General features: G+C 55.4%; 1 protein-coding gene across 4 annotated transcripts in view; it reads left to right on the top strand.

Annotated features, from left to right (window-relative positions):
* SH3PXD2A (SH3 and PX domains 2A) overlaps window positions 1-25,434 on the top strand; it is a 234,714-nt gene that overhangs the window by 205,717 nt on the left and 3,563 nt on the right. For 2 of the 4 annotated variants that reach the window (XM_047072697.1, XM_047072699.1), the window contains 6 exons: window positions 7,588-7,701; window positions 11,859-11,942; window positions 17,003-17,120; window positions 20,937-21,274; window positions 22,223-22,272; window positions 24,936-25,055. In XM_047072697.1, the coding sequence (XP_046928653.1) occupies window positions 7,588-7,701; window positions 11,859-11,942; window positions 17,003-17,120; window positions 20,937-21,274; window positions 22,223-22,272; window positions 24,936-25,055 (824 nt within the window). The remainder of the gene's footprint in view (window positions 1-7,587; window positions 7,702-11,858; window positions 11,943-17,002; window positions 17,121-20,936; window positions 21,275-22,222; window positions 22,273-24,935; window positions 25,056-25,434) is intronic. The other 2 variants (XM_047072698.1, XM_047072700.1) reach the window with 1 other exon arrangement.

Here is a 25,434-nt window from a genome sequence, read left to right as displayed (position 1 = left end):
CCAAACCACTGCAGGGGAAGAATGCAGAAATGCCTGGGACTGTGCCTCTGCTATTCCTAGCTCCATCCCCCATGCTTCTCGGTCTCGACACCCACACCCTTCGCTTAGGTCTAGGCACACATTAGCACTCCACAGGTGCTCAGCTCTGCCTTAACTGGTCTCAGACCCCGCGAAGGACCTGGACGAGAGGGGAAGAAAAAGGCAAGCCCTGAAAGTAACCTAAAGGCTGCTGGGCTCTCCCAGACTCCAAACTCTGAATCTCTTCCTGCCTGTTACCCCCTGGGTACTGCCCAGGACTGCTGGGTGGGAGCCCGGCCCCTCCTACAGCACCAGGGCTGTACTTGAGCCCATCTTGTGTGCAGTGCAGGGGGAGGTGGGGAAGAGAGGCTGAAGCCTGTGTCCTCTACAGCGTCCCCATGCCTGGAATGCCCCGCACATACCAGGTGCTCAGAAGGCATTTGGTTATGGAGGACACCGTATGTCCGTGATGTCAGGCAGCCCTATAGGCAGATCATATTATCCTGGTATGATGAGGCTCTACAGAGCCCAGCAACCTGTTCCAGGTCACCAGCAAGGATATGGTGAAGCCAGGATCCAAACCGAGGTCTTGGAAGAGGGACTAAGAAGTGTCCATGTGCAGAATCCTGGGATGGGCAGGGTCAGGAGGGTGGGGGGAGTCAGGGAAGGCCTCATGGAGGACTATACCTTGAAGAACCGAGTGCGGGGGACTTCAGAGGGAGAGGAAGGAGCAGGGTCCTCCTTCCCCACCCCCACCAGCTGTTTTGTCCTAGGCTGAGCTGTGACCTCAGAAGACTTTTTATTAACATCCTAATTGTGTGCAGCTGGCCTCCTCTGGCCCTAATGAGCTCATTATCCTCTCTCATTAAGGAGGCCATTGTGGCCTGGTCACCCCGGGGACAGCAGTGGCCTGGGAGTGCCCGTCACTTCCTGCTGCCTTTGGCCAGGCTCAGCCCCCTCCTGGAGACGCTAAGGCCCCATCCCCACCTTCTGTCTGTCCCCACTCTGTCTCCTTCACTCTGTCTCTCGGTTTCCTCTCTACCCTTTCCATCCTTCCCCCAATGCCAGCATTGCCAAGCCCCAGTTAGAGTGCCTTTTAGAGGGCTTTGAAACTGGCTCAACAGCCAAAGATTACACTTGGCCTGAAAAGAGGGAGGGTCTGACTTCTGGGCTTGAGCTTTTCCCTCTTGGGGCTGGGGAGCCCCTTCCCCACCTAGGATGGATGGTCTCCCTTCCCGCCCTGAGCTGGAGGTGCTAGCCAGGTTGCCCCCACTCAGCCCCTGGACCATTGTGAAGCGGGTTCTTAGTGAGGCCCACAAGCAGGGTTGGCTGCTGTGACAAGTGACATCGCTGTTCTTTCTGGGCCTTTGCCTCCTGGAGAGGGCTTTTGGTCAGCCTGGCCGAATTACATTCTTCTGGCGCTGTGGAGATGTGGTCCTCACAGAATGAGCAACCAGGCTCAGGCAGCGTTCGGTGGACTGGCCACCTAGGGATGCTCCCAGACATCTCCTCCATGGGGGGCTTAGCTCCAAAGATCACACCCCGAGCCCCCAGAACGAAGGTTTCTCCTGCACGTCCAGTGTGCGGGGGCTCCTTTCTCAGGGCCCCTCTGCAACAGTTTGTGGCTTCCCACTCCAAACAGTGGGCATGGTGGCTGCTGTCCTGCCCCTGCCAGGGGGCAATCTCAGCTTGAAGGCATGTCAACTAGGAAGATGGGCTGGAGTGTGCCTGCCGGGCTGCACTGCAGGGGGTATGCTCAGCGCTCTCCCAGCCAGCCCAGGCCCCTCGGGTTTTCCCCACCATTTCCTGTTCCAAGTTCTCTGTTCCCCACCTGCCTCCTAAATAAGAACCTGCTCCCCTTCTGTCTAGAAACAGGGCTGACTTCTCAGGAAAAGGCCAGGTCTGGCAGCCGGTCGGGACAGCCGTCCCTGTCTGAGCACAGCTGTGGCCACTTGGTCAGTGCAGTGAGAAGTCCTTTAATAAAACCTCGCTACATTTTCTCTCCCGAGAACTAAGGCTGAGAGGAAGGCTAACAGAGGCCAGCTTGGAGGTTGGACCCATCTTCCTGGGGACATGAAAAATGTAGAGGTGTCTCAGACTGGTCCCTGGGCATCCGTGAGTGCTGGCCACCTAACCTCCCACATCCTGTGGCTTTAGTCCCTCAGTAAAGCTCGTAGCTTCCGCTTAGTGGGCACCTACTGTGCCAGAGCCTATTTGTTGCTCCTTATCTTACCCATCCTCACGCTAGCCTGCAAGGCAGATTTTACAGGTTAAGTCCCTTTCCTGAGGCCACAGAGCGCGGAAGTGGCCGAGGTGGGATTCAGACTCAGATCTTGGGCTCCGGCACTTAGGCTCTCTGCCTGAGTTTCCCCATCTGCCTGGCTGCTTGCTGCAATTTCGGTTCTGCCCTAAAGAACAGCTAAATGTGGTACCTACAGTCTCAACAAGACTAATTCTCCCAAGTGCACCAGCAGCTGTGAATTGGATGCTACCAGGGTTTGGAGATCAGTTGGGGAGGGCTTGCCGAGGCATTAGGACAGCAGAGAGGAAGCTGTAGGACTCTGTCCTGGGAGACCGTGTGAGCTGAAGGACAGGAGCCAGGCTGAAGATAGCCCCAATACATGTGGGGCAAGGAGGGGAACTTTCCCCAGAGATGTCTCCCCTCTGACTCCATTTCCCATCATGCTTGCTATCATAAATTGCATCAGCTAAGGAAAGATAGCTCCTTGCCTTCTCCTGGAACCCCTGAAGGCAGTCCCCAAACTCCACAGATTGCATGGACACACACACACACACAAAACCGTACACATCCAAGTCCATTTACCAAGCTGGACTGAGGATCCCCTGATACACTCTGTGGGCAAAGATACCACCTGGCCACCCATGGGTGCTGACTGTGTTAGCCAGGGGGAATGCCAAACAACCACCACCAGGTCGATAACAGCTCAAGGTTTTTGACCCTCCTTCTCTGTGCTAGGCCTTAAGCTAAGCTACATATACCTCATTTATGCACTTCAACAAGAACACTTCTGTTACAGAGGTAATCTCGATTAATTACTCCCTTATCAGGGAGGGGAGACTGAGGCTCAGAAAGGTTTACTAATTTGTCAAAGATCACACAGCTAGGAAGTAGCAAACCAGGACCTGAATTTGTGTCTTTCTGACCCTATATCCCTAATCATCACCCTCTACTTCCAGGGGACCCTCAGTGGTACACATAGACATTTAAGTGCACGCAGCCCTGCACCTCTGCTCATAGTGTCCGTACGCAGAGCACACACTCAGCAATACGCATGTACAGGAACATGTGTAACGTAGTGGCATTTGCAGGTACACATTCTCAAGGAGTCCCCTCCCCCCTTGTGCATACAGCAGATAAATTCCTTTATCCACTTCTGTGGTAGTTAAGTATATGGTTCCTGGAGCCTGGGTTTGAGGTCTAATTGTGATCTATATTTGCCTCAGTTTCCTCATCTGTAAAGTGGGGATGATGATGACACTAACACTTCCCAAGATTCTTGAAGATTAAATAACATATGTAAAGTTAGGGCCTGACCATAATCATCATCACGTGTAACAAATGTACACACACCTTTGTTCCGTGCGCACATGCACCCACATAGATGTGTACATGAGCATACCCCACCTCCCATGCACTGAAAAATACAAAGCCTTGTCCACACCTACCCCCACATGCAGCCCACACACTCAGCCTCTGCAGAAAAGAGGATGCCCCGGGCATTGGAGGTGAGCCTGGGAGCCCCACAGGGCCGGCTGATGACTGAGCCCTCTTGGCAAGCCGGGCCACCCCCAGGGGTTCAGGCTCTAATTGCTCCTTGGTAGAGCAGCAGGGACTTTGGTCGGGAGCCCCAGTTACAGCAACTGACGTCTGAGGTGCTGGCATTCAGGAGAGGCTTGTCAGCAGCTCTGGGTGGGCGCAGGTCCAGGCAGCCTCCCCCAGAGACCCAGCTGTGTGCCAGGGCTCCTGGGAGGTCTGCGTGGAGCTGAGCTGGGCATCCATGCCCACCTGGGCAGTGTTTGAGCCTGTCCTTTGCTCAGTGGAGGTGCCCACAGCCACCCCAGCGACAAACTCTCCTCTGCAGGGCCTGAGGCAGGAGGGACATGAGAATCTGAGCCACTCAGCCTAGCTCTGCACATTTCTGGGCTGGAGTGGAACCCGGGCCAGTGTTCCCAGCGAAATTGGCAGGGACCCTGGCTCCTGGGGAAAAGGAGAGAGCAGGATGTACACAGGATTCCCAAAGGGTGAAATAAGGGTAGGGGAGATAATACCACCAGCAAAAAAGGGACCTGAGCCCTGGCATTATGAGGCCCTTGGATCCAAGGGGAAAGGCCCATTCAAGGGCTGGTCTCCAATATGGCCATAGGGGGAGAGGGAGAGAACAAGAGATCTGTAGGCTGCTGGACTCACTTTATACCAGATGATGACACAGACAAGCTTGGATGAGACTGATGGAGAAGATCTCCCCCAACCCTAACCCTCCCAGCATCCACAGAGGGGCTTGCCTCCTTTGCCTCTCCTGAGGATGACTTTGGAGCCCAAATTCCAGACATAGAAGGCTTAAAAGACAGTGACCCTGGCCATCCAGGAGACCATCAAGTTGCCTGCTTTTCTAGGAAGGCGTGGACTCACACAAAGGGAGGAGGGAATATTCTCCCAGTGGGGACAGAAGTGATTGTTTCAGAGGCTGGAGTTGTCAGTGGCACACCTTGGTATAGAAAAAGAGGCTGGGAGGGGCTGGACATGGAGGGGTCTTAGCAAATCCTCACCAAGACACATGCTTCCAAACTCCACTGTTCCTCTAGACACATCCCCATGTGTTCCCAATGACAGTGAGATCCCTGGTCCCATCCCAGGCCCATCCTGAGAAACCCTTTCCTGGGAAGCAGAGCTCCCTTTTGAGGGCAAGCCTTCAGGGTACTTCCTTGGCCTGCTGGGATTTGGCATGGCTTTGGGGGGTGGTCAGGTTGATGAGGGTCTTGAGGTATGGGAGCCAAAACCTGTGTGTTTTTGGCATTGGGGCTTGGACCTGGGGATCATGTGAGAGCCTCAGCCTTCAAGACCCTCCCAGAAGTGACTCCAAATTGAGAAGTATGGTGACTGTCCTTTGGGGCTCTTGGAGTTTATCCTGGTGCGCGGAAATTTGGGGGTGGTACTTCTTACCCAGAGTGGCTCGGAGGGCTCTGTCCTCACCTGCTGAGGTCTGTGGTGGCAGGTGGCCAGTGGACTTGAGTTTCAACTCCAGACTTGACTCATGATGGTGGACCTTTAGTCATGAGCTTTGGTGGTTTCTGGGTAGGTATGGCATTAGTGAGGACATTCAGTGACTGAAACCCACTCCACCTCGGTTAAACAGCATAGACAGTCACTGGCTCACTGTAATTAGTCCAACAGGTGGCCTAGCTTTAGCATACCTGGAACCCAGAACTCCAATGGTATGAAGTCTGACTTTCTCCATCTCTAGACTTTGCTGCTGATTTAGTGATTTAACCCTCAGGCCACCTCTTCCCACGTACCCCTGTCAGTTCTTGAGAAAGCCCCAGAACCATTACAGTGTCCGGGGGGATAACAGATCAGTCCAAAGATGATTGACCACGTGTGCCCACTCCTGTGGTCAAGGAGGCAGAACCATCTTCATGGTGGAAATCCCTATGAGATGGGGAGTCCTGTTCCGTGACCTCCGGCCAGCCTCTGTGGAAGAGCACCTGGGGATGGTGCTTCTTGGCCGAGACTGCTGGGGATCCAGAGAGTGCTCCCCCCGAAGCCGAGAGAAGGGGAAAAGACCCCTGCATGATCATGTCTTCTGGTTTCCTTGGGGCCTCCATTGGCCACAGCCTTGTTAGCAGCCACACCATTGTGGCCGGGGCTTCAGGGAGGATGGTAGTGCTGCTCCAGGGAGCCTGCTCAGTGGCCCAGATGTGCAAGTGCCTGTGGGTGTGATGGCTCACGCCATCCCACTCTGGGAGAGGGAGGGAAGGAGGGAGGAACACATCCACCCTGGGTTCCAGAGGGACGACAGTGACCCAACTGAGGAAGGCCCTTGAGCCAAATAGCTCTGGGCCTTGAGATTCCAGATTCCTCATCCAAGGCTTTTTCCTGTTTGTTACAACTGGTTTGTTTTTTTTCTTTTTTTTGTTTTTTTTTTTTAAGAGCAGTTTTAGACCTACAGCAAAATTGAACTGAAGATACAGAGGTTTCCCACGTGCTTCCCTCACACATGCACAGCCTCCCCCATCCGAGTGTATACTTGTCATTACTGATGAACCTGCACAGACACATCCAAATCACTCTGATCCATAGTTGACAGTAGGGTTCACTCTTGGTGCCGTGTAGATGAGCGTGTAATGACATGCATCCGTCATTATGGTACTGTGCAGATGTCACCGGGTGTCATGGTCTTTCCAGAGCAGCAGGCAGAGCGTTGTGGAACTCCGGAGAGGGTGGGGTGCAGTGGACATTCGAGACTAGATCACAGGCTGTGTGCTATCCCAGGCCCGTCACACCTTGTGGAAGACCTAGGAGGTGGCTCTGGGTGCCGATGTCCTGTGCAATGGTGGCACGGTTTTCCCCTGTCCCTCTCCATGATCACAGCGGCTCTCAGGCAGCCCCCTCCACTTCCCAACAAGGAGCACCTCGGAGGCTCCCAGTGTTCCCCCTTCTCGGGCAGCTGTTCCCTGCTGTGGGCAGTGACGGGGCCTCCGTGCTGCCCAGGGAAAAGCCCTGGGTCTCTTGACAGGGAACAGTCCATATTTGGAAATGGCGAGCTCTGTCATAGACAGAAAAGAGAACCAGTGCCAGATTGTTTTGGGGGTAGAGAGGGATCGGAATGGGATGGGGGCAAAGACAAGGTCCTGTGAAGAATTCTTTCTAAGATGGGATTGATGGCAGTTAGTGGAGTCCCAAGACCCAGGTGCTCAGAGTACTTGGCTCAGTCAACATTTGTTTAAATGATAAATGAATGAACCAAGGAACAAGAAAGACTCTTCTCATTTGGCCGTGACCGCCAAGGGTCACTCAAGGGTGCGGTGCCCACTTAGTATGATTGACACGTCAACATACTTCAGGGTAGCCGTGAGTAGCACCGATGTGCAAATGCCATGGACTGTGATGGAGCCAGGGGCACAGTGGCCGTCAGAAGGTGTCTGTGAGGCATTTATCTCTGGATACCTTTGAAAGCAGAGAAGGCAGCTAAACTCCCAGGCACACCAGTAGTCCTAATGGGTTTCAGAGACCCTCAGTGGTCACTGTTTAGCCAGAGCTTCCTTGGCCTCTCCCACAGGGTGATTTCACACATTTGACACATCCTTGTTTCAGTTTTACTGTTAAATTTTTTCATCAAGCATTTGTGTAAGTGTGGATCACCGTCCATCGGGCCCTCCTCTCAGGGAGCGTGTTGGCTGCTTCTTAGTGAGGCACAGGCTTCTCAAGGCTGGACTCAAGCCAGGTGTTTGCCAGGTGCCCAGGCTGCCTGGCTCCATGCCCTGCCCCCACCCCCACCGCCCAATCCTGCTGGGCTCTCATGACTGCGTTCTCTCTTGTCCCCTCTGCAGGCTGGTGGTTTGTGAGCACCTCTGAGGAGCAGGGCTGGGTCCCTGCCACCTACCTGGAGGCCCAGAATGGTACTCGGGATGACTCAGACATCAACACCTCCAAGACTGGGGAAGGTAAGGGCCTGCAGGTTCAATGCGGAGGGGAAATAATGAGGCATCTGCAGGGTGTGGGCTGCTTCGAGATCCTCAGGGATGGGTACCCACCCCATTCCTGGCCCTTGGAGTGAACCCATTTCCCACTCTTCTCCCTAAAGCCATCAAAATCCCTAAGGTGAGTTGGGCCATGTGCCAGACCCTTCCCTTGGGACCCCATCTCACTGAAGCCAGCCCACAAGCTCACCTCCTTTCCCAGGCCTGGCCCTACCTGCCCTGCATGGGGCTCAAATTAGAGGGAAAATTTCCCTGGAGTGTGGATCTCAGGCTTTGGCAACTTTGGGGCAGAGACTGCAAAGAATAGTCTTAGGACTAAATGCCACAGCACCCTTTCCCCATAGAAGCCCTTGGTTCCCCTGGGGACCCCACAGAGACCAACCTTTGCCTCCCTGACCCCACAGTGTGCTCTCTGCTGCAGGGATGAACGCAATGGGCTTTGTGCACACAACTTTTGCTGTGCATGTCTACTCAGAAGTCTCTGCTCTGGATATCTGTTATCCTGGCCAACAGTTCAGACACAGAGAACAAGCCTGCAAGTCATTTCTCAGTGTAGCAAGAACCGCAAGGTGGCCCTTGCACCCCTAGCCCCTCTGATTAGCTCTGGCCTCGTGAAGTTTTCCTGGGATTTTCTCACTGCCCTTCCCCCCTCCCCACCCCCCCAGGCCAGTACTGTCTGTGGACTCAGGTATTCTCCAGAGCAGGCCGCCTGAGCCCAGGGAGTCCGAGCCACCCCCAGTTCCTGTCTGCCTGCTCCTAAGAACTTCTAAACCCTCTGTGTCCCAGCAACAGGAATGATTGCCCTAATGGTCAGTGGGGATGGTCCAAATGGGCACGACTGAGAGCCAGGGGGACAGAGGCCTGCCACCCGGGGCTCAGGCCACCTCCAGGCCTGCCCCCCACATACACACCCTCCATTCCATGCTGCCCAGGCCAAAATAAGCAGTCCGCCAAGCGAGTGCCAGCTCCTTATTCATTCTTGCCCTAAATGTCAGTTACTCGGCAGGCGGTTGGAGCCCCACCCTTCCTCCCATGTAAATGCTTTATTTCAGTCCCTTGACTAGGGCTGCAGCCCCTGCAATGCACATCTACCTTGTGACAGGTTTCCAGGGATGAGGCTCCGTCGGGAAGAGTTTGCAGGTTCAGGCTGGGTGCCCGATCCTTCCTGGCTGCTCCCTGAGCCCTGGGGCTGAGCCTGCACCCAGCCTCATCTCTGGTTCCATTGCACCTCTGCAATGGTGGAGGATTTTAGCCCCTGAGCTGGCTCTGGTATAGTTTATCTGCAGTCATCAGGCCTTGCCTCCTACCCAGTTCCACGTTCTGGGGTCATCCCTGGGCCTTTCAGAAACAACAATCCCTAGAGTGTCTAGTGAGGTATTATTCCCTGCCAGGTGTGTGGCCCTGGGACTTTAAAAGCCTTCGCCACCACTCTGGGAGGCACTGTTAAAATCCCCCTTTTCCACATGCAGGAACTGAGGCTTCAAGACATTTAGCTACGTGATTGTCCTCGTAAGGCTTGAGCCTTGGTCGGCCTCCTTTGCCTGGTGGTCTTTACCACTGTGCCCTCTGCCCACCCATGAAGCATTTTGCTTGTAAGCACTTCTGAGAGGGGGTGTGTGTGTGGAATTTGAGTCCCGCCTTAAAAGGCTTTGCCAAGAATGTCAGAGCAGAGATGTCGGGAGATGCAGGACAGGACACTGAGTAGGCAGGGAAGTCCCGGGCAGGAAGGAGCCAGGGAGGTGTGTGCACACAGATGGCAGCCTGGTTTGAGGAGAGAGGAGGTGCTTTTGCAGTGCAAGAACAAGCAGTGGCAGGCTGTAGAGGATTTTGACCTTGACAGAGTAAGAATCAGTAAGGCAACCAGTGCAGGCTCTGCATTCAGAAGTGTTCGTGTGTGCGTGCATGTGCCTTCAGGGAGACCATCTTTAAAATAGATTCCTCAGCATCCTTTTGATAGGACCTGTGTGCCAGTACCCCTGGCAACATTTGGGCAGCTATGAACTTCATCATCACATCTTGGGCGTCTCTGCCCAACTCAACAGGAGAGCTCAGGGCTCAGCACCCCAGCCCAGGGCCCTGGCATCTGTGGTGTGTCCGAGAGACTATCCCACATTGGTCCCCTCTACTCCAGGCCTATTGCCATCCCATCATAGGTCTCTGATCCCTGATCCCAAAAAGACAATTGGCTGTTTGGGTTTATTTCTATTATCAGGCATTCTGGCATATGCTAGAGTTCTGAAATGTTAGCAGTAGGAGGTAGGAGGGCTGGGGTGGAGGTTGAAGATCCTCTTACCCACTGATGACAATAAGGGCCAAGCCCAACACTGGCAAAGTGTTTTCATGAACCATTGGGTCCATTGCCTCTCAGAGGTAGTAGGAAAATGGAGGCCCACAGGGGTGTCACCTCCATGGAGCCCCCAGTTCAGTTTGTGGCAGAGCCAAAACCAGAATCTGGGTCTCTGCCTGTGCCCTTGTGCCCTATAGCCGCTGGCGATGATCTGCCTCTCTCCCTGCTGGGTCCGCATTGGCACCAGCCTCTTATCTGGGCTTTCCCTGTTGTAGGCAGGCCAAGGGTGCAGGGTCAAGGGGGAGGAACATCGTAGGGCCTAGAATCTGGGCTCCAGAGCCAGACCACCTAGATTCATGTGCTGCCCTGACACTTAGGTGTGTGACTCAGAGGGTTTCTTAACCCCCTCGTGCCTCTGTTTTCCCATTTCTAACATGGAGATTGTGCTGACTGCACAGGGCTTTTGTGAGGCTTCAGTGAGATGGTCCATGTGCATGGTTTCAGCTGGGGAAATAACACTTACTGCTGCGGTGGCCCCTGGCCTGAGCATCAGCTGAGGCTTCCTCTGCCCACAGGGAAGCCACCGAACAACCTGCCCGGGAGGTCAGCTGTCAGGGTCCTTCCCAGTCTGGCCTCACACAGGAGATCGTTTCTTTTCCACGTGGCCCGTTCAGTCCCTTGTCTCTGCTCGTGCCAGGGCAGATGTCAGCCCCAGTGACAGATGAGGAAACAGGCTTAGAGAAGAACAGAAGCCTGCCTGCCCCCAGGTGACACAGGCACCCGGCAGCGAGGCCTCAGCTGAATCCATATCTCCAACCTTTGGTCCAGGCCTCCTACTGCCAAGAAGCAGGTCAAATAGGTCACCACCACTCCTTCGAGAAAAGCAAGTACTTCCTAGGAGGCTTTGGTGGGGTTTGGCTCAGGTGTGTCTGGACAGTCTTCCTTTGACTCTGCTGACCTGTCTCCCCCATACTTGAGCAGTCTGACCCCCAGCTTCTGCAGGGGGCCGCTTGGTGCCCCGCAGCCCTGACATGGTGTCTTTCCACCTGGGCATTCTATAGGAAGACAGAGGGTTTCTGGGGCTGGGCCACAGCAACCAGAGGGCATGGGCTGGATGAGAGGGGCTGCAGCACAGAGAACTGGGCAGCAGGTCCCCTGCTGTCAGAAATCCGATGGGCAGTGTGCAGCAAAGGAGCAGAACCAAGGCCTGCAGCATCCGTCCCCATGCAACATTTCCTGGTGCTCAGCCGCTGGCCAGGCCCTGTGCTAGGCCCCGGAGAGGGCTGAGAGAGCAAAGACAGGTACCCCCAGGGTGATAGGGACAGGGAGCTCCATGGCAGAGGACCCCCACGTCTCTCCTGACACTGTGCCTGGCTCATGGCGGTAGGCTCACAAGCAGGACGTAATGAGTGGGTGGCCGACAGATGGGTGGTGCCGTGGGCCCCATGGCCTCCTAGGAACCGTGACTGCCCAGCCATGGTGGAAGCAGCAGTCTTTCCCTGGGGCTGCCTGGGAGGGCCATCTTTGTGCCGAGTTGGGTCCCAGGACCCTCTTCACCTCTCAGGTGCTGGCATTGTGAGTTCTTAGCCCCTCTCGGTCTTAGGGGTACAACCCACATGGTTTGGCTTTGGTGGAGTTTCCCCCGTGTCAGTGGGCAGATCTGCCCCCATCCAGCAGGTGCATGCTGCTGGCGCTTGGTCCTGGCGATGATGCCCTGGGAGCCTGAAACTTCCCTCCCGCCATCCCCCTCCCTGCCCCATCCCATCTCATCCTCATCTCCATTCTCTCCGCCGGTTCCGTCGGCCGCGTGTTCCATTGCCATCTCCCACACCAGTGTCCAAGAGACGCAAGGCCCATCTGCGGCGTCTGGATCGCCGGTGGACCCTGGGCGGGATGGTCAACAGGCAGCACAGCCGAGGTGACTGTGGGAGCCGGCTTCTCCTGACCCGCAGCTGCCGCCCCTCGCTCTCTTGCTAACACCTCCCTTCCTCTCTGAGCTCTGCTCCTGTCTGCCACTCGGCCTCCTCACCCAGATTCAACAGCTAGACTTTCTCTCACCTTCTGCAGCTGTGGGGTGTTGGGGAGGAGGGCACAGGGGGCTACCTGGGAATTGGGATGACTGGGAGTTGGGGGGCGGCTCTGGCTTCTGCCACCATCCTGGGGATGGGGGTCATGGGATTCAGGATGTGATGTGGGGGTGGCTGGACCAAGAAAGGCCACATTGGCCCTAGAAGCTGCAGATGAGGGGGGCGGGGTGTAAGTCTCTGCACAGGCTGTCCCACTTGCCCCCACTCTTCGGTGCCTGCTTCCTCTGAGAAGGTGCTCCATCGGCCAAAGCTGTTCCAGCAACTACTTAGGGACAGAGTAGGAAGAAGGGCCAGCCCACAACCCTCCTTCTTCAGCTAGCTCCAGGGAAACTAGAAAGGGAACAAAAGCCAGTCCCAGCCTGGTCCCGGGATTCGGCCCCAGCCAGCTCTGAAGGCAGTGACAGGTCCAGCCAGGAGCTTCCAGCATCTTCAGCACTGGCATCAGCACTTTGTGAGGGGCCTGGTCAAGATTCCAGGGAGGCCCCTGGCCAGCCATCCAGGCTGATTGGGAACTAAGACATTTGCGGGTTCAGGGCCTTTCCAGCATCCAGGAGCTTGGGAGTAGGGAGCTTAGGGGCGAGCCTCTGAACAAACCCCTCAACATCTCCAGGGCCCACAGGCCAGCAGAGGTCCGTTTCTCCTGTCTCACCGAGAACAAGGCTGGAAGGGCCTGTGATGAGCACTGGCCTCTCTCCGATAGCAGGGATGCCCCATGAATATCGGCCCACCCCCACAGCTTGTTCCTGAACAATCTGAGACCATGTTTTGGCACCAGCCCCAAGCCCCAGGCAGCAGCAAGCCTGGACGCTGAGGTGGCCACCGCCCGTGGCTGGTGCAGCACCACACTCAGAGCACTGGCTGTGGGAGCCCAACTCATCCTGAGGGTGGAACAAGGGTTGGACTCCAAGGTGCAGGGCAGGAGGCCAAGTCATGGAAACGGTGAGAACGAGCTCGAGTGTAAAGCAGGGGCACCCTAGAACTAGGAGGGGTGGAGCAGCTTTGCCGGGGGGCCAGCCTGGGACACTGCCCTGAGCCTTGGCAGCAGAGGAGAGGGGGACGCTGGCCTGGAAAAACCGCAGAGACAAAAGCTTGGCCTTCCCCCACCCCCTCCAGCATCTGCTCCCAACGCCATCCTACACCGAACCCCAAATGCAACTGCGTCTCCATAAGCACACGGACACTTACAAGTGACGAAGCACTACTGCCCGTGCGCAGCAGTACGCTGTCCCCTCTGGCCCCCACGCAGCTGCGCATCTGTGGCCTCTGGCACACAGCCACTACACACGTAATACCGCTCGTGCAGCCGACGTAGAACATTCCACATATGCATTTACAGTCGCAGATGCTTCAGCTGCTCTGGACACATCGTACGTCTGCTTCTGACCACCGAGGACACATATAGCTTCCTATACGGTCTCATACGTAGCCCCTCACACTGCATGGGCACAGGCAGCGGACTCGGAGTTACACGCATGCAGTGGTATATGTGGACATGCGTTCCCAGCCAGATGCACGACTCTGTGGACATCCATACGTGTACAAATATGTAAATGAGGACAAGCCCACTTTTCTCTCCCTCCCCTTCTCCCTCCCTCCCTCCCTCTCTCTCTTTCTCTCTCTCTCTCTCTCAGAGACCTAAACAGCATTATTTCCCAGTCTCAGCCCTAAGTTAAGTCAGGACTAAGTTAAATCAGGCAGCCAAGAAAAACTTGCAGAAAGCTGGCTGGGAGAAAGCAGTGGAGCCAATGGGGGGAAACAGGCAGTGGGTCATATATAACTAGACAAGAGAGAAGCAGTGCTTCCCCGGGGCCTCCACTCCCCAGCCCCTCCGCCAACCAGGCCTTTGGAATCAGAAGGCCTCTTGTAGTGGGGTTGGGTAGGTTGTGGGGGCCGGGAGGGAAGCCAGGGAGACTGCTGACGGAGGGGAAAGCATTTGAAAGAGGAGGCGTCTGTGGTTTGGAAACTGCAGGGTTCTCCAGACCCCGCCTCCAAAACCAAAACAGGCCTGTCCACCTCCCCCAGCCAGCCACCCACCCACCCGGTGGGCGGCCTGGTCAGCCCTCCCTAGGGCAAAGTTGCCACCCACCTTTGACGGCACATCAGAGTGACCACAGCCTCAGTGCTTCCCAGAAGCCCTGAGGTGACCCCCCACCCCTGAGCTTACAGCTCCCTCTCCCTTTTGATTCCTACACTTTGATTCCTAAAAGTCTCTTCTAGAGACCCCAGGCAACCTGAATGACTTAGCTGCCCACCCCAGCCCCCCTCCCCAAGCCCCTGAGACCATTTCAGTCTGTCTGGGCATCCTGACTTGGTTCCCCATCCCCACCCCCAGACGGGGCTCTGCCCTGGTCCAGTAGAGGGGCTGGCTCTGCCTCTCCCTCAGGGAAACGTGGAAGCTGGGAACCTGACAGCCAACCACATGTCTACACAGAGGGAAGCCGTGCCTCCGCCGCCTAAGCTGGCCATGGCAGGAAAGTAAACCCCCACACAGACCAGTTGGAAGAGTTGTACTCTGAATGCTCATCACCTGGGACCTACACAGTGACGGGGCAAGACAAGCCTCTAGGCCAGCCAGATCTCTTCCCGGGAGCACGAACTCCCAGACCTCTGTGTTCACGTCAGTCCGAGGGCCACCAAGAACAGGGCCTTGTGCAGGAGCAGCTCAGCTTCACTAGGGAAAACTGATGTGCTTGGTTCCGCCTTCTCCGAGAGGGTCAAGGGGAGGCCGGGCACTTACATGGCCCTCAGTGCTATGTCCTCCGCATACACACTGGGGGCTGCAGAGGCTGCTGCTTGGGCCTGACAGCTCCAGAGCCTGGGCCCGCATGTCACGGTCCAGGCCCTGTTCTCTGCCATGCGGCAGGACAGCACTCCTCTGATCTTCCTAGGAGAAGGACTATAATTTTTCCCTGCAGAGGCAACTTTGCCTAGGAAAACTTTAATGATGGCTTCCTGCTGGAACCACAGGCTTTTAAAAATAGCCCGGCTGAACACAGGCAAAATGTGGAGCCCAGGCCTCGCCTCACCCTAACCTCAGAACCCTACATCCCCGGGGCCTGGCGCTGCCCCTCTGGCCACGGCCCGGGCCAGGATTTACCGTGCCCCACTGGAAAATGGAGTGGGACCAGGAGCAGGCAGGAGAGTGGAGGGCTGGAGTGTAGCACACTGAACTTCTCAAAGGCCCGAGTCAGAATCTGGCTGGCCCAGGTTCTCAGGCGATCTTGGCAGCTCTCCTCAGCGTGGCTGGATGGGAATTTGAAAGCTTCCAGGAGTTAGTCGATGGTGAGAAAGGCCTCTGCATCTGGGAAAAGCTTGCCGTTGAGAAGCGCATGCCGAAGAATGGTGGAGGCTCCAGTGGGTCATCACCTACCTTTCGCCTTTGGCAGCCTCTCAGATTTGGCCAGGGCCCTTCAGCTCTGTCCTTGCCACCTCCATCCTGGAGGGACTTGCTATCCAAGCCCGGCACAGGGCTGCAGACAGGACCCTGATCCTCCTAAGTAAACAGATGGCCCTCCTGTCGTGGGGCAGTGGGGGGGGGGGGGATGAGGTGGCAGTTGTCCTCCGTCCCCCTCCCCTACTGCTGCCTAAGGCTCAGGCAGGCTGCCCATCAGGGTCCACCAAGGAATCTAGGAGTTACTGTCATAGTTGGGAGCAAGGAGGAGTGGGGCAGGTATCTTAGAACACAGCCTCCTGCCCCTGCTCAGACAGCCTTGCCCTTCATTGATGCGCTGCCTAGTGCCTTTGGAGCCCCAATTGTGTGACAGGCACAGGCTGGAAGAGACAGCATGAGTTCAGGGTAACCTTCCCAGAGGGTGTGGCCAGTTCTGTCTAGGTCTGCTCCTCCTCCCAGAGGGTGAGTATGGGGATGTGTGATCCTTCCTGAGACCTGAACGTTTCTCTGGGGAGGCTCTCCACCCAGGAGACAGGGCGGCCGGCCAGCCAGCCATGAGTCCACCTGGCCCCAGCAGACGCAGGAGGAACACCTCCCTGGAAGCCTGAGCAAGGACCCGTGCAGAGGCAGCAGGGCCCCTGCCAGGAGAGAGGCTGAAGAGATCCAGGAGGACAAGCACTGCCCGGCCTCCCCACACCTGCCTTCCCGGGCTTTTCCTGTCTTCCTATAAGGCACCTCCTTCCCGGTACCTGGGGAGGCCCTGAACAAGGCTCGCAGGCGAATGTGACAGTAGAGCAGGCAGCTCCCCAAAGGGGTGCTCCCAAGCTGTGTGGTCAGCTCAGCATGCTGGCCCACCCTGGGCTCCTGGAGGCCCTGCTGATGGCTGCAGTCAGCATCACCGCTGATCATTTGGCCGCCGGACCCTCATCTTAAAACCCATGTAATCACTCCCATCGAACGTGTGTTCCCCACAATCCTCTTGGGAAAATCACACAATCAGGTGATCACATTAGTGGTCAGGGGAGGCTTCACCAAGGAGGTGCCCCTGGGGCTGCCGGAAGATCAGACAGAGGCAGGATTTAAGGGGTAGAGGTGGGAGAAGGGCTCAGAGAGCAAGTCTGGGGCATGGATGGGGGCCTGGCACGTTCAGGGAAGGGGGGGGCATGCCACGGCGCCTCCAGACATCCCAGGGGATTCCTGACTCAGGTGCCACACGGGGCAGGTTCCCCCTAACTGTGCCCTCAGTCCAGGGAGCTTTTGGACCCCTGAGGACGCTAGGCCCCAGCACCCTCACTGCTGTTACTGGGCTGGGAGAGCCAACTCTCTGCTGCCAGGGCTTAGCCAGGCCACCTGGGGCCCCGGCCAGCTTCTGCACACACTGGGAGCCACAGTGAGGCAACCAGCTAAGCCGGGCCAGACCCGAGGAGGAAGAGACAGGAAGGAGGACCTGAGCTCCAACCTCAAATAACTGTGCCTTGTTGCTTCATCCACCCCCTACAGAGGAGAAGTACGTCACTGTACAGCCTTACACCAGCCAGAGCAAGGACGAGATTGGCTTTGAGAAGGGCGTCACTGTGGAAGTGATCCGGAAGAACTTGGAGGGCTGGTGGTACATCAGGTAGGAGCCTCAGCGGAAGTAAGAGATCCCTCTACCTCTCCGGCCCTGGGCAGCAGACTGCACAGTGGCCGTGGGCACCAGCTGGCAGGTCGATACTGAGGCGGCTTTGCGCCCACAGCCCAGGCTTGGCTACTTCAACCCTGCACGGTTGAACAGCTCAAACAGAGTGCTCATCTCGCAGCTTCTCTCCTGGGGCACGTCAAGCAGAGCCAGAGTTGTGGCCAGTGGGGCACAGGGGCCCCGGCTCAGCTTGCAGGCAGTGGTGCAATCCCTTCCCATGCATCTGCCAGGAGGGTCCAGCACATCTGAATTTGGTTTTCTGTGTCTGGCCTTGGCTGCCTGGTGCGCTCTGTAGCTCAGGCCGCCTGAAGGGCTGGCGTCCACAGGCCTTGCTGAGGTCCCAACAGGCAGTCCCTGCTGCCCACAGCTCAACACTGGGGGCCTTTCCACTCTGCAGGGCTGGCTTATATGGTTGCAAGAGCCAGGGTAGAAGTAAGGCCTGAGCCCAAGCCTAGCTTAAAGGCCTCTTCCTTCTGCCCCTCCCTCTTGCAGGGCCCAATCATGTTTCCCAACTGAGAAACCCATTTGGGAGCATGGGGAGGGGAGGGAGGGCTTCCCTGGCAATCCTAGAAGCCAGCTAAACCCTGTGGGCTTCACTCACCTTTCCCCTACCAAGTCCTGCTCTCCAGTCCCCTCTGTCCTGGGGCTCTGAAGCCAGCCAGCACCTTCTGGGTGGGGGGTGGGGGGTGGGGTTAGGGCTCACAGGAAATGTTTTTGGGTCCTTTAGAATTGATTCTGCTGTGGTGATTTCACCCAGTTTCTCTCTTCCCTGCCCGTAGCCCAAATGACCAAGATAGTCTTGTATCTGTGAGCTCTGGGGACCACTTCCCCAGCCCATCACACCTGGGAACCCCGTACCCACCCTGGGCAGGAAGGGTGCTCCGCTCTGTCTCCCACGGTGGGGACAGGATTGACCCAAGTGATGTGGGCACTCAGGAGACAGTATCTTGGACCGTGGTGGTGTTAAGATTGGGCTATGCTGACGGGTAGGATGAAGGTCATTGGCTACACGGGATTCAGCCTTAATGTGACCTGACAAGACATAGCTGCCCCTGCCCTTGGCCCCATGCATACCAGTCAGTAGGGCTGAAGTGTTCCTTTCTGCTCTGTGAGGTGGGACAGGACTGTGTGCCTGGATGTGTGTTTCCCAAAGTCACTGCCCCTAGACTCTCACACTCTCTAAAAAACTAGACCCAACCCCAAAATCCAGCAACCACAAATCTACATGGGAGGGCCAGCAAACATTCTAAGGCAGGCTGGTCACCGAAACCACCCTCCCGGAGGTTATCTACAAGGCTGCGGGGTTTTTTCCAGTTTCTTAAAATGATCAACAATGTTACTCTGAGCCATCACTTTTAGTCAACTCTTGTCCCCGTGGCCTACCCCTTTAGCTAGTGGGAGCTTCAACTGAAAAAACCCTACAAAGATTCCACCTTAAGAAGGCTGCCAGACACCCCCTTAAATATGCCATTTCCCAACATTCCAGGCTCTGTGTTGATCCTCATTTCCTGTCTTTCTTTTCCCCTCTCCCCTCACACACACATACCCTCCCTCTCTCTCTCTCTCTATCCCTTCTTTTCCAGTTTGCTTCCCTCTGGAGTCATTCTGCGCTCCAGAGCTGGAAAGCAGATGTGAGCCGAGTTGGACCCAGACACACACAGCCGCTCCTGATTCCCCTGCATCTCTCTGCCTGGAATCTAATTGTATCCACGTAACACCAGAGGAACACAACAGGGTTGGACGTGGGAGCACTCAGGGCAGTGAGCAGGCCTGACCATCACTCCCATGAGACCCCACTCCCCATCTCCCCACTGTTCTCATAGAAGAACACCTCTGCCATAGCCATCAAGCTCTTCATCTTGAGATGCAGGAGCACCAGGTTCCAGGCCAGATGCTGCCAACAGCTAGCTGAGTGGCCCTCTGCTACTTGCTTTGCTTTGCTGAGCCTTGGCTCGTGGCTCATACATAAGATTAGGCATCTTTACTCGTTGCTGCCGTCCACCCCTGAAATTTCTATGCTTCTCTCTGCACCCCTTACCTTGGGAAGGCAGGCCAGCCCCTTGACTTCCATCCATGTGTTAACTGATGTCTGCCTTCCAAGCCCCAAACAGGGGGCCAGACAGGTGACCTTGGGACAGCCTGTCTGTGCTTTCCAGTGATGTGAACATAAGAAGCCACCTCCTGCCTAGGCTTTCCAGCAAAGCTCAGGCATGTTGATAGAAACTTTCACTTTCATGTTCCTGTTTCTCCCACCTCATGAGCACCCAAGAACAAGGTCAGATCAGGCAGGTGGGAAGGGCGAGTGTCCGACATCTGGCACAGAGGAGCCATTGCAAAGAGCCAGATGTGCCCTGGGGAGCCGATGGGGACAGTGCAACTGGTGGACTGGGAGGTGAGCTCTTAGTGGGCTTGGGTAGAAGTTCTGAGCACCATGGGGAGAAAAGGGAAAAGCTTGTTTTCAGAAGTCATCAAGTCACCTCAAATTAAGTCAGCCCTGTCATTTGCCTTTTGTCCTTGTTTATGGGTTTTGATTTTGTTTTCATTTTGTTTTGTTTCATTTTGGTTTTGTTGTGCCATACCAAAGGTTTTCATTTTATCCAGTCATGTGCTTTCAGTCTTTCCATTCATGGTTTTGGCTTTTGGAGTCCTGTTTAGAAAGATTTTCTCAATCCTCAAGATTAACCAAATATTCACAATTTTTTTTTCCCCCTGTGGTGTGAGGCCAAGGTCTCACTTACTTTTCCTAACTGGGTAATCAGTCATCTCCAAATTGGTAATTGAAAGCTCATCCTTACCCCCACTAATTTGATTTAATTTTTTTTAAGTTTATTTATTTATTTTGAGAGAGACAGAGACAGCATGAGCCGGGAGGGGCAGAGAATGGGGGAGAGAGAGAATCCCAAGTAGGCTCTGTGCTGTCGGCACAGAGCCCAAGGCAGGGCTCAAACTCATGAAACCATGAGATCATGACCTGAGCTAAAACCAAGAGTCAGACGCTTAACTGACTGAGCCACCCAGGCGCCCCTTACCCCCAGTAATTTGAAGTGTTACCCTTAACATCAGTCTGTTTGGGGACTTGTTCTGTGAACTTGATCTGTCTGCTACCCCCACAGTTAGCATCCATACCTCCCGCACTTGGCCACTCTTTATAGACATCTTCCTAGTTAGTCTCGAAAGGTCTATCTTTCTGGATAAATTTTTGCAGCTACTCTTTTCCTGAAGTTTGCAGAAGAGAGAAAAAATTGAGCTCCAGGGTAGGGACTTACCAAGGGACTCACCAAGGGACTCAAGAGCAGAACTCGGGGTTCCTAACTCCTCTTACCTGTGCTACCTGTTCACCTCTCTGATCTCTCTTCCCTTTGTCAGAGGGCCTCTGCCTAACACACCACGTTCACACTTGCTCTTATCTCTAGAATCGCCCTCTCTGTTGGGAGGTAGCAGGCCGTTGTCAAGTCTACTTGGTGGGCAACTCAATCTGAGGAATTTTCTCATCCTGATGTCCCACATTTGCCTGACTGTAGAGAACGAGAGCCCACACAAGGAGGGATCAGGCAGAGAGCAAGGAGAGAGGAAGAACTGGTGTCCTAGGTGTCTTTTCCACCTGCCCTCCATCCCGCTTCCCTCCAGAGTGGTGGGATTGCCAGGTGCCTTGCAGAACACAGTGGAGAAGGCGCAGCTGGGCCAGGCCAGGTGGAGCCTGGGGTGTGAGGTCAGGTAGCAGCGCTCAAGTGACATCATGTCCACCCCTTCCCCCAGGTACCTGGGCAAAGAGGGCTGGGCGCCAGCATCCTACCTGAAGAAAGCCAAGGACGACCTGCCAGCACGCAAGAAGAATCTGGCAGGCCCAGTGGAGATCATCGGGAACATCATGGAGATCAGCAACCTGCTGAACAAGAAGGCGTCGGGGGATAAGGAGACTCCACCGGCCGAAGGAGAGGGCCCTGAGGTCCCCATCGCCAAGAAGGAGATCAGCCTGCCCATCCTGTGCAATGCCTCCAATGGCAGCGCTCTGGGCGTCCCTGAGAGGAGTGTCTCCAAGCTGGCCCAGGGCTCGCCAGCCGTGGCCAGGATTGCCCCTCAGAGGGCCCAGATCAGTAAGAGCCTTCCTGACCCCTGCATCCTTACGGCACAGCTCTTTAGAAAGCGGTCACAGGGTGCAAGGAAAGCCAGAGGGGTGTATAAGACCCCTGTATCATTTTTACCCTGACATCTAGGCTGACCCCTAACCCTGAACTTGTTTCATGCTAATCACGAGTAGGCAAGGCACTTCCTCACAACTCTTGCGCTGGAGATAAAATACACGAGTGTTTAAGCTGGTGGCATTCCCTAGAAGAAAGCCAGGAATGGTTGCTTTGCAGATCAGTGTATCCCCCAGGCTGTGACACGTGGCTCCCTTGTGCAAGGCTGCTTTACAGAGTGACAGCCAGTAGAACATCTTTCCTGGCCTTACCCCTCCTTCCCTCTCGCCTCCCACCAGTTACTGGAAACCTAAAAGACTTGGAAGGAACGGCTTTGCCTCTCCACGAGCAGTTTTAAAGGCCTCTGTATAGGAGAAACCCAGCTAACTGGCCCCCTCCTAACCTATGCATCTCTGGCTCAACAGTGTCTTCAGATGGAGGTTAAACTGCCCTATATGATGAGAGAGCCGCTTCTGTTGATGTCCACCCAGCCTTAAAATCTTGAGGAAAGCTGTGGTTTTAGTTGAGTTCTGAACTTGGCCTCTGCTCCTAAATTTGAAAATCTGATAGAGCTATTTACCCTTTCTTCTGAAAAATGCCTCTATGTCTATACATTTTGAAACGTGCACATCATTTTAGGGGGCTCATGGATCCCCCGAAACACAGCCAAGAAAGCTTAAAGGTCTCTGGTCCCATGAAGAAACTACAGTGCCGATAGTGACTGAGCACATGGGCCCCTCCTGAGTGTGGGACAGAGCCAGGAGCTTCCCAGGATCAGGAGGCAGCCACACATAGGGAAGACAGGGTCCAGCGCTGTTACCCATTGTCTGGCTGGGATTTCTGAAGCCATGTTTCTTCTTCTAGGCTCCCCAAACCTAAGGACAAGGCCTCCACCTCGCAGAGAATCCAGCCTGGTATGTATGCTGAATTTCTTCTCCTTTTTTTCTTCCTGTATCCGGGGACGCCCTGTAACATTCCCCAGTTAATTGGTTGTCTCATTTCAATGCCTGTCAGTCCAGGGGTTTTCCAGGGCCCTGCTGGGCTTCCAGCTTTGTGGGGCCAGGGGCAGAGAGGAAAGCCTGGGCATCCCAGCCATTCTGGGGGCCTAGCTGGACAGTTGATGTTCAAAAACACACTGCACTCCAAAGCTAAATAAATCCATCCCAGCCGCTACACTGGCAGACATAAACATTTAGACTGGCCAGCGGGAGTGTCCAGCCAGGGCATTGCCAGGGGCTGGGAATGGGGCTGCTGTCCATGTGTGCCTGGAAGCCTTTCAGCTTCGCCTTCCTGGCTCAGGAATGTCCGATGGCTTCGGTGGATGCCAGAGCCTGGGAGGGCAGAGGGCAGGCCGGCGAGCACCCCTGCAAGGAGGAGTGAATGGCCAGGACTGGCTTGTGCTGAAAGTCAGAGGCTCAACTTGCTGGCGTCCCTGGCTCCTGTAGGTGGGGGTCCTGGTGTCCAGACCATCAGGGAAGAGCATATACCCTCGGGACACTAGGCTTAGGGTGGCAGTGATGCTGGCAGCGGACCTAGAGCCCTAGTTCAGGGGACTGTCCTCAGGGGCAGTGGGTGCCGTGGAAAGAGAGGGCTTCAAGCCTGCCAGACGTGCGTCTATGTTGCACCTTTGACACTTGGGAACGGCGAGACCCAGGGCAAGTCTGTTACCCTCCCCAAGCCTTCATTTCCTGATCTGTAAGATGGGGACAGTGCCAGCCACCTCCTGGGGCTGCTGGAAGGATGAAATGGGATGGTGTGTGCAGGGCTGGCCGCCAGGTTTCCCTTTCCTATGTCAGCTGTGGCTGACGGACGGGCTGCCTGCCGCACCGTGTGGGGAAAGATTTCTGAAGTCTCGCTGGGCCTAGTAGCAAGGGTCACTGGGATCCGTGACATCTGCCCTGGCCTGGAAGAGCGGGCCTTCAGTAAACGGGTCCTTGAGTCAGGCGTGTGGAGAGGAGACCATCCCTGCCTTGGCCATCGGCCCCAGGGGAGTTTCTATGTCATTTTACCCTCGAGTTTTCCACGACAAAACAATGAGTTCTCCCGTCCTTCCAGTTGTCTCAGCCCCAGCTGATTATTTTCAGGCAGACTCGGTTTTGGGAACAATGGGCTCATTCCTTCCACACTTAACAAGTGCGGGACTTACTGCGGCAGGGCTTGTCCCAGCCAGATGTGGCGGCATCCCACCTGGTGGCTGGGGGAGGGGGAGAGGGGGGGTGCTGGGGCCTGGACCCCGTCTACTCACACACATGCCTGCAGGGCCAGGGCCCCGGCCCCGGGCGGAGAAAGTGGGCTGAATCATACCTGGTCCCTCAAGACCAGCTTCCTCCTGCCCTTGGCTCCCTGTGACCCAAGACAGCTGGGCTGTGAGTGGCCAGATTAGGACATGCTGAGCTGTGGAGAATGCAGAAGGTTCCAGGGAATACGATGGCATTTCAGAAGGAGGGGTCAGCTTTGGCTGCTGTTGGTGGAGCTCCCCCTGTGTCCTTGGCTGGGCCAGAAGTTAGGTACCTATCAGTAATTCTCTTCATGACCCATTTTACAGATGAGGAAATTGAGCCTCAGAGAGGTCATAGGCTTTATCCAAGGCCATACAGCTGGTGCGTTGCTGAGCTGGGATTGGAGCCCACATGTGTCCAGCTGCAAGGCAGAGGTCTTTTGAGGTCTTCCTGTTACACCACAGCTGCTTCCCTCTCCCTTCCCGCCACCGCCGCCCCTCCCCCCCCCAAACACACATACTTCTTTGTTTGTTTTGCTTTAACCCCTTTGTGTGATACTGGGACATACTGGAAGTAACAGGGCAGCACAAAATCCATTTTGACCAGAGTAGAGACCGAGTGAAACTAGAATGTCCGCCCCATGAGGGCAAGGGGGTTGTCCTTTTGGTTCACTGTTAAGTGCCCAGTGCCTCAGACCTGGGCCTGGCACCCAGAAGATGCACAGTTGATGTTTGGAAAGTGAATGAATAAGACTCAGAAGTCATGGCTGCAGCCAAATCCTAAATGTCCTTGACTGTCTTGCTTGGGTATTGGTATAACCAGTCCAGCCTGTTTTGCCTGACCATTTGGCATCTCTGCAGTGACCCACCAAGGGCTCTTCTCAGCCATCTCCGCGCCCCCTTACACTCCTGCCCTCTGCCCCAAAGAGATGGCTGTGTCCCCTGGCCCTGCCTCTGCAACCAGATGTCACCGCTGTGACCTGTCAGCCAGACTTAAGGACGAGGCTCTCCTCCCATGGGGCAGTTTGCACAGGCTTTGTTAAAACCACTTCTCTGCTTTTTCATTTTCATTTTTGGGACCTAGCTGTTGAAGTATCTATAAACTGGACCTCCAGAGATGTGAGGGTGAAGTTACTATTACTAAATGATCATTTTGACAGCTCAGAGGAGTTTCAAGTGGATCATAGGTAATAGTAGAAAGCCTGCTCAGGAGAACAGTCCCCTGGGGAGACACCCTGAGCCTCAGGTGATGGATACATCTCAGGTCAGCTGCCCTCCAGCTGGTGTAAACGCCACACTCTGCCTCTGTTACAGTTCTGATCAGGTAGGTTTTGCTCACTGAGCCCTTCTCTGCCTTAGGGGTTCCAGCTGCCGAAGCCTCCAGAGCCCCCTTCTGTTGAGGTGGAGTATTACACCATTGCTGAATTCCAGTCCTGCATCTCTGACGGCATCAGCTTTCGGGGTGGACAGAAGGCAGAGGTGAGCCTTGGGCCATGAAGCTGAGGGTTTGAACTCATGCTAGTCAAAGACCTGCCATGTTTCCCATTTATGCCTTGCTGGCAACATTCCAGGGGGGCGGGCAGAAGACCCACGGGGATAAAAATTTGCCTAAAGCCAGTAAGTGCCACGGTGAGGACCAGAATGCAGGACTCCTGTCTCCACGCAGTCCTTCCCTCACAGCAGCGTTTCCCAGAGTGTGTAGTGGGAACTTGCGACGAAAGTGCCCTGAAACAAGGGGCTTCTTTGGTCGAACAGGTTTGAAGGACATTGGGTTAAACAAGATCCATGCAGTTGTGTGCTTTTAATCGCAGAACTTCTCAGAGCCTGTGCTGTAGGGATGTCACCGTGCATCTCTAAG

The sequence above is a fragment of the Lynx rufus genome, unplaced genomic scaffold, assembly GCF_022079265.1.
Source record: "Lynx rufus isolate CCGP_SWC_20201006 ecotype Redwood Valley unplaced genomic scaffold, mLynRuf1.p SCAF_11, whole genome shotgun sequence".
NCBI lineage: Eukaryota > Metazoa > Chordata > Mammalia > Carnivora > Felidae > Lynx > Lynx rufus.
The sequence above is the reverse complement of the archived record's forward strand: the minus strand, read 5'-3'. Positions and strand labels throughout refer to the sequence as shown.